Genomic DNA, 13,608 nt, shown 5'->3' with positions numbered 1-13,608 from the left:
CATAAAGGATCATCATCTAGTCAGGTGTGTTTATGGCAAAGTCATAGGGCTCGTCTGAATTAATTCCACTTTCTAGGCCAGGAGCTGTGGTTGGACTTAGAGCCTTTGTACGTGTATCACAGGATGCAGAAACCCTCCCCCACCACCCAAACACACCAGTTTGGAAGTAGCCCCCCTCCCACCTGTGACTGACCTGAAGACATTCATTTATGGAAAACTGTTTTGCCTCTGCTCTTGAAGAAGTCCGATATTGTTGCCATATCAACAGAAATAGTGGTAGTGATGATGGCAGTTTGGGACCTCCTAAATTAAAGTATATCTTTTAGAAGAAAAATGGTTTACAGTTCCCCCTCAAGAAATTGTAACTCGACAAATTGTCTGGTGTGTTTTGTTGATAATTGCCTTTGCTTTTTTTTTCAGTGCACTATGTACCTCCTTGAATTTTTCTGGCTTCTGCTCGCTGGTTTTGCTTGTATCTGTGTTACCAGGATTTAGTTCTGTTGATGTAGGCTGTCACGGAGTATTGCTTCTATAAGCTAAATAACTCTTTTTGCCTCTTGCTGTATGGCAGTTGGTTTTGCATCTCTAAGCTGCAGCACTTGAGCATGACTTGGGAATGGTGCACCACAGATGGGCAGAGTATTCCAGCAGTGGTCACCAAAGCATCAAGCTAAACACAATATCATTCCTTTTGCTGAATGTTACTTTCTCAGTACACGCAAGGATCACACCAAGTATTGTTATCAGTGCACAGCTCTTGCTCCAAAATTCAGAGCAGTTATCGCAGGTCTCTGGGGTCCTCATGCCAAGGGTAAAGTACCATCCTGCAAGCACAGCCTCTGCTCGCTGTTCTCCAGTGCATGCTCCTCTGTTCAGATGCATTCACGCCCACAGCTGATTGTGCCCAGTTGTCTATGTTTAGCCATACTGGGGCCTAAACTATAGCAGTTATTCTATCACCCAGTGACCCCTCCCCAGTTGAAAAGGCGAAATGGGAAAAGGAGATGAGATCTGAAGGCTGAAGCAAGGACAGATTTAATGAAACAACAAAACAAATAAAGTACACAAAGGTATGCTCAGCCTAGAATGTCTGGCCCTCATAGTCCTTGGGAGGAGCAGGAGGAAGCCCACAGGAGCTCCATCTCCTCAGCAACCCTTTCCCCTTTACAATGACCATGACACTATGGTGTGGGCTACCCCTGTAGCTAACTCAGGTCAGCTGCCCTGGCTGACTTGAAACTGCTGATGGCTGCCTGGCATGGCTGGGGTGTGATTCCATCCCAGCCAAACCAGGACAGCAGTTTACTAAGCAGTGCAATGGCGTAATACTCCACCAAACTTTTGTTTTACACTAATTTTATCACTTTGCTGTCATGATCTTTAAGTCATGTTTTATAATCCCCAAAATTAGTTTTCTAATGAATTTATGTAATTCACAATAAACTTTTTTTTGTTACATTTGTGTCCTCTGTGTGTGTGTGTTACTATGAACATATTTATAAGCATATTTACTTTCCTTTTAATCTGGCTACAGCTGGGGGTGGTTCCCTCTTTAATCAGTGTTTCATCTGTCATTTTTGATTTGTGTCTTGTAGGTTAGTTTCTAGGTTTTTGTTGGTTGTTTTTTTGTTGGTGGTGGGGTTTTGGTGGGTTTTTTTTTTTTTACATTTCCTGTTATCTTTTCCTTTTGAATCATTTCTTTCTGCAGTGATTAACTTCAGGTTTCTGAAGTTGTTTGTTTCCAAGTACTATGTTTTATTGATGTTTCTCTGTTAGTGCGTAACACAGTTATAAGCACGCGATCACCAAAACAGCTACTGAGTTCTAGGATAGCTTTCCTCACAGCTGTCAAGTTGGCTGTAAGAGAGTTCCTCAAGCACTGTGTTTTCAATTTGGTAGCTTGGAAATACCACCATAGCATAATGTTATAATTTTATTAACAGAGAAGGGGTGCTGTGCATCCCCTTTCCAAATTACCTCACTTCTGCAGTCACCTATTTCTCATTTTATGCTGCTGCTTCTTAAATCTGGGGTGTCTGGATTTATTTAGCATCTGTCCATTGTAAAGGAAAACTTAATTATGGACTACTTAAATAAACTGAGCGTATACAGGAAATATTCTGAGCGTACTGAGGAAGTTGGCTGATGTTATTGCAAGGCTGCTTTCTGTCATCCTTTGAAAGGTTATGATCACTGGGAGAAGTCCTTAATAATTAGAAAGACAAATGCTTCAACCATCTTCAGAAAAAATGAGGAGGATCTGTGGAAGCACAGGGCAGTCAGCTTCACCTCAGTCCCTGGGAAGATTATGAAGCACATCCTTACGGACGCCATTTTCAAGGACCTGGAGGGCAAGAAGTGATCAGGAACAGCTAGTGTATATTTACCAAGGGCAAATTGTTTTTCTAGGAATGAGATAACTTTTCTGTTTCAGATGCGTAGCTCTGTGAACAAGGAGAGAGCAAGGAACTGTTTTACCATGACCTCAGTAAGGCTTTCAACACAATCTCCCATAGTATCCTTATAGCCAAATAGGAGAGATGTGACCTGGACAGGTAGACTGCCAGGTGGGTGAAAAACTGACTGGACTGTTGGACTCAGAGGGTTGATAGCTAGTCTGAGTGGCAGCCAGGTGCAAGTGGTATTCCTTGAGGACCGATAGTATTTAATGCCTTCATCGGCAAGTTGGACACTGGGACAGAATACACCTTTGTCATTTTGGGGGATGGTGCCAAATCTGGGGCGTGTTCATACATTGGAAGGCAAGGCTTGCTGTTCAGAGGGACCTCAGCAAGGAGGAATGGGCTGACAGAAACGTCAGGAAGTTCAGGAAAGGCAAATGCAAAGTTGTGCACCTGGGGTGGAGCAGTCTATGGGAGACAGGTTGCATGGAGAGGTTGTGGAATCTCTGTTGGAGATTTTCACAACTGCAAACGGACAAGACTGTGCAACCTCCCCTAACCTGGAAATCAGCTCTGCGATCAACCAGAGTTGGCCTCAATGATCTCCAGAGGTGCCTTACAACCTAAATATGTTCTGCAGTTCTGAGATGAGAGTATGCTGCTCTCCTTCACCCACCTGCATGAACTTGCTTTCAAACTGATCTTAGCCAGACAGCAGCAACCACTAGTTCTTTCATAGGGATTTGTAGGAATTAAGTAGTTAGCTTTCCAGATGAGGACTGCTGCATGTAAAATACGCCATGCCCAAATTAAATGTCTCTTCCAATTAAAACTCGCATTAGTTAGCAAAGAGATGATCCTCCTCATTCTGAAGCTTCTGTGAGCAAATGAAGAGAAGCGGAGCACCTATAGATGTGGGAAAACTTGTGCAATTAGAAGAAAAGTTCTTGACTAAAATGAGATTATATGGGTTTTAGAAGTGCCTTCCATAGTTCACTGGTTTTAGATCTATGCAAACTTGTAAGCAATCATGTGGCTTCTCACAAAGAAGGGGGGAACCCTTGGCAATGGGGATGTGACCCCCTTTTAGCCTTTTCCAGGTAATTGTTGGTGAGAACTATCACAAAGAGTGGTTGTTCACACAGTACTACCTTGATCTCTTTTGTGTGTGTGTTGCTGCACAGGAATGAGCAGCAGCTAAAATTTTAATATTTGATACCAACATTAGCTACCGTACTTGTTGATGAAGGGAGGCTGCTGATGCCTCAGGTACTAGTGTTGGGTGTTTACAAATTCAGGACAATTGTACCAAACCCGTATCTGGTTGTGTATGTTAAAAATGTTTCACAGGTACAGTTCTTACTTGATAACAAGTATTTAAACTCTGCTAGAACATCTGTTAGCCATGCACCACAGAAATGTTTGTGAATGTGCAAAGGAGAAGAGAAAAAACTGATGGCAATGCTAATTTGTTCCTTTTTTATGATTAAGAGGGCATTTCCATGATGAAGCAAAGTCAGTCCATTATTCTTTCTGAGGGTAGTGGAAATTGGATCCAAGTGTCTTGAGGCCAGAGCGAGTCAAGCCCCTGCAAACATCTCACTTGGACTGTGAATTATTGTAGCTGCCATGAGCGGGCAACAATTTCAGGGCTGTCAGTTTATGCAGTTAGAACTGACATGAGACTCTAGCCCTCGTTGGTAGGAGTGTAGAACAAAAAATGTAGACTCTGTTGGAAAAATCTCTGGAATTATGCTAGTGATACTGAACAGAAGCTAACAGTGCTGAAATGGTGTTTTAAGATTATTTGTGCATGAATCCAAGTAACTTGAAATATAGGGGGAAAATGTCTAAATTTCCCTAAGGTTTTTCTTGGTTTGTATTGATCAAGGAACTGGCGGACAAACTTTCTGCAGAAAGCTCCAAAGATCCGATGTCATAAGTACTCACTATCTTTCTATCCACCCTCTTTAATTAGGGTTTGATTTGGGGGGGGGGGGGGGGGGGGGGGGGGGCTGGCAATTCAGCTTCTTGTGCAGTGGATCCACTATCGTATTCCTGTTTGAAATTGCATGTGTTCATTTTAATTTTAATATACTACATAAACTTCTTCTTCAGAAATTGTTTCACTGTGTGTTAGGGATCTTGTCAAAGAACATCTCTTTAAAGACACGATTGAGAGCCGACTACATTTATGGAAGTCCATATGCTGCTGGTACTATATCGTTAGCAAAGCTGTCAGTGACTGCTTGTTTCCATTATGCTAACAGAAGGAAGAATTGTTTCATGGTTAGTCACTGTAACTTTTAGAGGGCAGCTAGAAATGTGGTGTAGACTTTACTGGTGATCTCTTATGGCTTGTTGTATGCAGGAGGTCAAACTAGATAAGTGAGTTTTTTATGGGCTTAACTTCTGTGAGTATGACCTAACACTGATCAGTTTGACTTCTTAATATGAATTGTGTGGGACTGGACAAGCCGCTTAGTTTTACCATGATGCTTTGGCTGTGTGTATAGCAAAGGAAGAGAAAAATACATGGTGGGGAATGAAAGGAGAGAAACCCTGAAGTGCTTCAGGCTGCCAGGTGAAGGGAGCTATTGCCTTGTGGGATATGTGAGGGTGGAAATACACAGGTATCCTATTTGTGTGGTTGTCCCTTTGTCACAGGGTAAAACCTCTTTACTACATGGCAGTGCTGTGTTCACGGACCACTGAACAGCGGTTGTCTTCTCCTCTTCTGTTTACAGGGTGGATCACTTATACACATTTTTTGTTCAGTGGTCACCAGAAATATATGGGAAAGATGCCAAAGAGCAAGGTTTTGTCGTGGTAGAAAAGGAGGAGCTTGACATGATAGACAACTTCTTCAGCGAGCCCACTACTAAGAGCTGGGAGGTGAGCGCTTTCTACCTTTACATGGAGCATGTGCACATCAAGTGTGCATCCTCTGTTAATCTCAGCACTTGCTCCTTTGATGATTTTTGTGGTGTTCATAATTCTTGCTGTTTCTCATATAGAAGTCTCCTTAAGGCTTGTATCTCTCACATGTAATCATATTCCTTTAGTCCTCCTTTCTTCTCTCCCTAGAAGAAGTAGGCAAACAACTGGGAGCTCTCTGATGTGCAACCAGCAGAAGTTGTGTGAATATTTTGGTTATGTGATGTTAGCCTTTTGCAAAATCATACCGGTGTATGTTGTCAGTGTTGCTAAATTTGTGTTGTATTTATATGCTACAAATAAAATCTCCAAAATGTATATGCACGCACAAACACCGACACAGACTTGTGTGTGCTGGTTGAAATGGGTTGGTATGTGGTGATGGGCCAGACCCTTGCTTCTCAGGTGCACGCAGCAGTGCTGTTTGAATATTGGCTGTAGGATGGCTAAGTTTTATCTTTGGACTTCGGCTTTTTCAAACAGAGGCTTTTGCAATCTGTTTTAACTACTTGGCATGCCTGTATTTGTTATCTGTCTGTCTCTTGTGCATACAAAGCCTAGTTTCTAAGGGAAAGAAGCTCACACACTTTTTTTTTAAATTATATTTCTGAATGCTAAAGCACTTGGTGTGCTAAGGATATGGGATAGATTAAAAAATGGATAAATCCCAAAGTGGGAAATATCCTGATGGTGATTTAAAAAGTGATCTGATTATTTGTCTTAAACATCAACTTGTATTTAAAATTCTACTGCCTCTTTTTTTTTTTTGAGCATTTCTGTCTTCAAAGTATGTTGCCCTGTTCAGAAGCAGAGTGGGGCTTGTCATTTGAAATGTAGCAACATCACCTCTAATCCCAAATAGCTTTTATTTTTACAGTTTCATAGTTTCTTAATGTTGGTGGTTTGTGAATTGCATAATGGAAAAAAAAAGGAGGAAAGAGTCTTCATTCCTTGTCTTGCTCAGAACTGAGTGCAGTCATATATTGCACTAGATTTCACTGTTCAGTTGTCATTTGCATGCTATTTTCATAAAACCAAACTGAAGGAGGAGGGCCAGTGATCCAAAGAACAGAAGTGGGAGAGAGCTGGCCATACTGAGAGCTTGTCTTTCATTGTTTAATATAAATGTGTGTTGGGAGCAGAATTAGCTGGAAACTGCTTCTAAGGTGTGTCCCTTTTATTTGTAATATATTCAGGCTTTACAAATTTAAAGTAGGTCTGCCAGGAAGTCTCTATTGAAAGTCCAAATTTGGGCATGAGTACTGTGAAAGTTTCACTCTTCCTTGTGGGGAAACAGAAAGTGTGATTGTAGAGAAGCATATAAGCAATTTTATCACAGTGTGCCACAGGCAGTAGCTGTCTCTCATACTTGTGGGCAAGAGCTCTTGCCACTGGAGCAGGGAAGTGTAGTGGATCCTGCAAAATAAACTGGTAGATGATGAAAGGGAAACAAATGCCTTTGAATATTCGAATAGTTTACTGGGCCAGACCGGACCAGGAGGAACCTTTTGTGGAGGTATGTTGAACTATGTCCCTGCTTGAACAGCATGGATCTGATACATCACTTTTGTCCTAGTAAAAAATGTGCTCCGTACTCACATGAATTTTAACAGGGTATTTCCACCCCAGAAGCTTGCTTTCTTAGTCCCATAAGATCTTTAAAAGGTTTTGTGGATCCAGTTTTTGTGATTGATTCTTTCTGTCTGTTTCTGCTTTTGCCTGTAAATATCTGATCGTGCGGATCCTGTTTTTTGCAGTTGTTGACTCTGAACTTCATTCAGGTGCGTGCTTCAGTTACAGACTGAATAGGTATCTATGCAGCAAAGAGGGGCTCTGGTCTGTCTTTGAAGTCAATTTGCAATGTACAGCTGTGTTAACAGATTTTCTGTGGTTGCCTGTGTCTGTAAGTTTGGTTGCATTTTGCTACAGATACCTGTTGCTGGTTGATCTATTCTGATACTTTTCCCCTCCTCCTGGGGGGAGACTTCCTAGAAAATAGTTTTTGAAAGAGGAGTAGGGTACTTTTGATTTAAGGTGAAAAAGGTGTTCATTTAAAAAACAAACAAACAGCAGCAAAAAAAAACCACAATAGTGGCCTGAGAGATGAGGAGGGAAGCAAAACCATTCAGGAGGTGGAAAAAAGAACGAGGATAAAAGCAGAAAGACCATTTTCATTTAACAGTTTGTTGATTCTTTTAAAATTGGTCTTAATTTTGCTCTGTAAATCTTCCTTAAAATTTGCCATATGAAAAATTTTCCAGCACAGGATTCTCTTCAGTCTCAGAAGACCCAGGACTAGATCCCGCTGAGCCTGGGCTGGAGGGACAGGATGCAGCTATGCAGCTCTTCCAGTGTGACCAGCAGGAACACCTGTACTGCTTGGGTGCGCAGGGGCACGTAACAACGTTAGCTCTGCGGGCTGGATTTTGTTCTGCGGTCCTGCCCTCTTTTCCAGTCCCCGCTGTGCGTGCTGGGGTGCCAGTGCCCGGTGCCCTGCTTGGGGCGGCTGCCCTGGGCTCAGCTCCAGGCGGCTGCCGGTGAACGCGGGCTGGACACGAGCGCGTGCAGCGGACGTGCTGTTCGCATCCCACCGGAGGTGCTAGGTGTGACCGACGGTACTAGGGCTTCGTCCTACCCACGGTGACTCCTCACCAGTCCTGGCCTTCATTAAAAGCTCCTTCTGTGCTTTGTGGTGTGGTTAAATCTGCACCTGGAGTCAGTTCCGTGCGTTTGCTTTCTCGCCTGCGGGGCAGGTGTGTGTAGGACTTCCAGGCACCACTTGGCAATTGTCTTGACCGTTGACAGCTTCTGCAAGTTCAAGCAGTGATCGTGAAGGCACGGAGGAGTTAAGCAAAACTTTGTCCATGTGTAACGTGAAAGTTGTTTGGAAGCCATATTTGCAGGGAGGCATGTGGCAGCAGCACAGCGTGCTCTGCAGCCGCGTCGTGGGGTTTCTTCTCCAAGATAAGACCTCTGTGGTGATATGCTCATGGAAGGGAGGCGGTTTAAGGTTTCCCGTTTGTTTTCTAGTTAGGCCTCCTTGCTTCCCCTTTTCTTTCTTCTCAGCCCCATCTCTGAGCTCTTGCTGCTGCTTCCTGTTTGCCATGGTGCCACCAAGCCCCAGCTGAAACCCCGCTGCCAGGCACTGCCTCATCTCACCTCCCGCTGCTGTGTGGAGCTGCAGCTCCTGGGGCTCACTAAGAACCCTGAGCTGCACTGGAGGGTTAGCAGCTTTCCAGCCGTGCCAGGTGATGCTCTCTGCCAGCCGGGGCAGCTGAGCACCCCAGCAGCAGCTTGTTGGGAGCCAGGACACCCAGACCGTTGCTGCTGAGGGGCGAGGTGGCATCCTCCCCTCTGCGGCGAGCTCCAGGCACTGTGGGTGCTGGGAGCTCCTGTGCTGTGCCACGTTTGGGCTCCTGTTTGCTGCCTGTGCCGTGTGGGGTTCAGAATTTGTCCCCTGTCTCTGTCAGCACCTTGTAGGCTGCTGAGTTCTTTTATAGACAAGCATTAAGCGTATGGACTCTCGTTCTCATTTTGTTTCCAAAACAGTAAAGGTAGTGCGGTTTACCTGTAGTTGCTGGAGATAAGTCTGTGCTTCATTTTATAAGTATTTAAATTCAAACCTGATGTTAGAAATACTTATATGGACTTGCCTTTTAAAATACTACAGTGTGCTCTCTTTCTAAAGCCTTAAGCGAAGGAATATATAGAAGTTTCCAAAGAGCTGTTTGATCATTTTCAACTAAGAATGCATTTTTTGAAGACCTTGACTCTCAGAATGAGTATTTTCAAGAACTTACATGAACTGAATGCTCAAAATCTTAGCAAGTATGTTTCCTACAAGACAGAGCTTTGAAATACTGGTTCAATTTGATTTACATTTTTACTACTTTCCTGTGTTCATTCTGTTTCAGTTTGTATACACAAACCCATGTCTGAGTCAGTAAAGAAAACCAGGAAGAAGCTGCTGTTTTAATAAAAAGGAGAAATGAAACTTTAAACTTTAGCTATTTTCTCAGGTGTTAATGCATGAGAAAATGAAAATGCACTTAACATTATGCATGAGAGAAAGCAAAGACGCTCTGTGTCCTCCTCATTTAGACTCCTGCAAGACATCTGGTTCAGATGTGTGTAGTGTGCCTCAGAAGAAGTAGGTGCATTTTAGACTTCTGACTTGGGACCAAGTATGTCTGAAACCGATCACATGATGTCACCTGGTTACCTCAATGTTTATTAATCCCCAAGAACTCTGCAGCTGTGGGAAGTCACCAGGCATGAAGAAATTCTGGCTGTGCTGTCTCAAAGACACCTTGCCAGTTAAGATTTTCCCCATTTGGTTAAGGCTGCCTGTGCTTGGTAGGACCATCCCATAGGGTGGTTTTGCTCGACATGGTGTAACAGCTGAGGAGTATGTTTTTTTCAAATTTGCTTCAATGGAGGACTGACAGCGTTAAGAGCTATGCTTTAAGTTGGACACTTGTTCTTTTGCCTCAGATCATTACTGTAGAAGAAGCAAAGCGACGAAAGAGCGTTTGCAGTTACTATGAAGAAGAAGATGATGATACTTTGCCTGTCTTGAAGCATCACAGTGCTCTCCTGGAGAATATGCACATAGAGCAGGTACGGCCAGAAAAACCTCTGGTTTCCTTGTTAGCTGTGGTGCTGTCTCTGCCAAGTGTGGGACATTCTGCCATCTGGAGGCAATACCAATGCTTTTTAAGAGTTTGGAAAGTACTTAGTGTATTGGAGTGTCCCTGGGCAAGGTCCTGTTTGCTGCAGCACTGGCTCACCTGAAAGCTTATGCTTAGGTTTCGCAACTCTGGAGATTGAGTTGTGATATTAAGGATGGCAACTCTTTCGGTGCTCGGAGAGGGGGTGCCAGTTTTGAAATCTCTTTCGCAGGTGGTGCGAATGCAGACAGCTGGGACCAGTAATACAAGGCCACATGCATGTGGCAGAGACGTTAAGCTGCTGGCATCAGCTGCTCTCTTGACAGCCATTTTTTTGACTCGGAAGCCCCTGCAGGAAGGGAATAGTCTGGGGCACCACCTGTAACCCAGCCTGTTGAGTATGTAACCATTTTCCCCTGTTTATTTCCCAGCTTGCGCGGCGCTTGCCCGCACGAGTGCAGGGATATCCGTGGCGGCTTGCGTACAGCACACTGGAGCACGGGACTAGCCTGAAGACTCTCTACCGTAAATCAGCGTCTCTTGACAGTCCAGTTCTCCTTGTCATCAAGGATATGGACAACCAGGTAAGGAGTGCTTGTTTTGCAGGGGCTGGACTGAAAGGGCAGCATTATAAAAAAGTGATCACTGTGAAGTGACATGGTACCAAAGTAAGATTTTAGTGTTTTCTTTTATATTTGCTACTGCTTAAACTAAACTTACAAGCAGGAAAGCACATCAGCACTAATACAAATACCACCCCACACCCCAGCTTTGTAATTGCAATGAGTGCTCCTTTTAATAGTACCCGTGGAAGCATCTTCCTTGGGTATCTCTGTTAACAAGCTGTCACAAATAATGCCTCTGTGGAGGTCTAGTACTTCAGTAGCTGCTAGAGTTGGCGTTCATGTTGCCGTTGTTGTCATCTGGCTTTTAACTTGCAGGATACAAAAGATTTTAGGAGTACGTGCTCATCTGATGTACTTTACTAGTTGGTTCTTCTAATACAAAACACCATCTTAGCTGTTCTTTAAAAAGTATTTTGAAATGTTTGGGGGTTTTTCTCTTGAATTTTGCACTGTCCTCAAAAGTAGTTTATTTTATTCTGACAGATATTTGGAGCGTATGCTACGCATCCCTTCAGGTTTAGTGACCATTACTATGGCACTGGTGAAACATTCCTCTACACATTCAGTCCAAGTTTCAAGGTAAGTCAGTGTTCAATTTCTCAAATAAAATATTTAGGTTCCACTTCTGAAACATATCTCAGATTTTAATGAAGACAGCATATTTTGAGTGTAGATCATGTGCTGGCTGTTGATAAATGCAATGAATCAGTCACTGCTTCAGTGCAATGCTTTAAGCAAAAGTGGCTGTAATTACCTGAAGTGCTGAGAGGACAGTGAGGGCAAGGAGAGGGTTTTAAGTGGATTGAAGGGGGAAGCAGGGAGGAGTAAGGAGTGGACTATCAAAGACTCACCTTGGAAGGCAGTGATATCGAGAACAGGGTATAATTTCACATGTGCTTAGGATCACAGTAACAACAAACCAGAGATGAGTGCTACTGAAGTACCCCTTAATGTTCATGGCTTATGCATTTTTCAGTATTGAACACATTGTTCCTTTTTAACAGAATGCCTGTTGACTTAGAGATGCAACCAGAATTTTTAAAAGGATTAGGGTGCCTTGTTCATAGTTTTAAATATATATTGTTCCTTCACTGTCTACCTATTACCTCTTCCTCCCCCCCCTTTGAGAAAAAAATAGAATGAAATATGACCAGACCAAAAAATACCTGCTGACAGTCAGTCCCCAGTAGTTACAGAGTACAAGAATCCTCACGGTCCAAATATATTTGATTTTTTTTCCCTCCTCAGGTATTCAAATGGAGTGGAGAGAACACCTACTTCATCAACGGAGACACCAGCTCTCTGGAGCTAGGAGGTGGAGGGTGAGTGAATGTTTGGTTTGCAAATCTGTAGCTAAGTTTTTTTGGGTTTTGTTTTTTTTAATGAGAATAGGGACAATGGTAGTTGCAAGAAAAACCAATCAGTAAAATAGCTGAACTTACTTCTAGTAAACGGTTGAGGGCAGATACCTCAGCAGTCTGATTTCTGTTATAGACCCAGAGCCATTTCCATTGCTTAAAGAGAGTGATTGGTGTTAGGCCAGTAGGGTTTGTTGAGCTTCTTTTCTATAGCTAGGAAAAAAAAACAGGTGTTTTGGGTAGATACACACCTCATTGCTGAAGAGGTTTGCCACTGGAAGATAATCTCTAATGGCAGTTCCGCCATCAGCTGCTAAGGTGTCTCACGTGGTCCGTACTCAGTTGTCATTATTCTGTTGATCCGCAGAGCAAGGATACAGACAGCGCTTAGTCGGGTCCTGAGCTTCGGAGGTCAGCGGGTGTGACCTCGAGGGCTGAGGCCGTGGGAGTAACGAAAGCTGAGGGCAGGCTGCCCCGCGGGGCATCTGGGCATGGTTTGCGCTGGGATGTATAAACACCCCTCCTCCTCCTCCTAAACCAGGAGGGGCCGCGTCCACATCCAAACAGCCAGGGAGGGGGCTCCGACGTCCGCGCCCTGGTGCCGGCCTCAGCCACAGGCGGCGGTGCGAACCGGGGGGCCGCGGGCACACGCTTGGCCCTGTGCTCTGCCCCGCTCTCTGGCAGAAACAAAAGCGAGGGGTCCGCTCCACAAGCGCCTTGGGAAGCGCTTTCCTGGGGTTGAGCTCTTCACACTCGGTCTAAGGGGTCCTCAGATTTACCTAAGTCCCTCCATATCACTCCTCTGGTTGTTTCTACAGCTTCACGTATTCTTACTATTGTATATGACCTGAAATTTGGTTTGTGTTTCCTTTTTAGTGGCCGTTTTGGCTTATGGTTAGATGCAGATTTGTATCACGGGCGAAGCAATTCCTGCAGCACCTTCAATAATGACATCTTATCTAAGAAAGAAGATTTCATAATACAAGATGTAGAAGTATGGACATTTGAATGAAATACTGACTGCCTTAAGGACTGGATCCATTAGGCACTTAAAAGCTAACACTAGAAGGTGCAGGCTGCCTCACAACGTTACACGCTTTTTCCTCAAGTTTGTACCAGAGCATGACTACGCAAAAAAAACCCCAACCAACCAACTGAAGAAAAAAAGAGAGCTGATTTTGAGAGGCAGTAAGAGACAGAACAGCAAGAGATCAGCCTGAAGTGTTTTTTACTTCCTCCTCCAACACTTCTCCATCGAAGATACAATGCTTATGAAAACATTCATGATGTGTAAGTTGAAAACCTTTTCTGTAACTGTGAAAAAGATCCTGTGGGAAAACTATAACTATCTAGTACATTCCATGTGTATTTATGTTCAACGTACAAATGCTAACCAAAAATAAAAGGTTACTTTACCAAAATCTACAGCATACTGTTTGCCATGGAAAAGAATCAGAAATAGCTGTATGCAGCACTTAAGGGAACATGTTTTTAAAAATCTTATTTATTGTTATTGTATAGCAGGTTTTTTTTTTTTTTGTAAATGTATTAGGTTTGAGTTTTTTCTTTTAATGTTTCGAATCTCAATTTGATAAGTAATTACTATTCAGGCAGG

The 13,608-nt window shown here is 43.4% G+C and overlaps 1 protein-coding gene across 3 annotated transcripts in view; it reads left to right on the top strand.

Annotated features, from left to right (window-relative positions):
* NCOA7 (nuclear receptor coactivator 7) overlaps positions 1 to 13,039 on the top strand; it is a 50,428-nt gene extending 37,389 nt beyond the window's left edge. For 2 of the 3 annotated variants that reach the window (XM_009951748.2, XM_086461248.1), the window contains exons 9-14: positions 5,150 to 5,297; positions 9,834 to 9,959; positions 10,441 to 10,593; positions 11,119 to 11,214; positions 11,884 to 11,957; positions 12,870 to 13,039. In XM_009951748.2, coding sequence (XP_009950050.2) covers positions 5,150 to 5,297; positions 9,834 to 9,959; positions 10,441 to 10,593; positions 11,119 to 11,214; positions 11,884 to 11,957; positions 12,870 to 13,005 — 733 coding nt within the window. In that variant the 3' untranslated portion in view covers positions 13,006 to 13,039. Of the gene's footprint in view, positions 1 to 5,149; positions 5,298 to 6,777; positions 6,856 to 9,833; positions 9,960 to 10,440; positions 10,594 to 11,118; positions 11,215 to 11,883; positions 11,958 to 12,869 lie in introns of those variants that run through there. The other variant, XM_086461249.1, reaches the window with a different exon arrangement.
* The last annotated feature ends 569 nt before the right edge of the window (positions 13,040 to 13,608 follow it).

This window comes from Leptosomus discolor, chromosome 2, assembly GCF_034619465.1.
Source record: "Leptosomus discolor isolate bLepDis1 chromosome 2, bLepDis1.hap2, whole genome shotgun sequence".
In the NCBI taxonomy this organism is placed as follows: domain Eukaryota; kingdom Metazoa; phylum Chordata; class Aves; order Leptosomiformes; family Leptosomidae; genus Leptosomus; species Leptosomus discolor.
The sequence above is the reverse complement of the archived record's forward strand: the minus strand, read 5'-3'. Positions and strand labels throughout refer to the sequence as shown.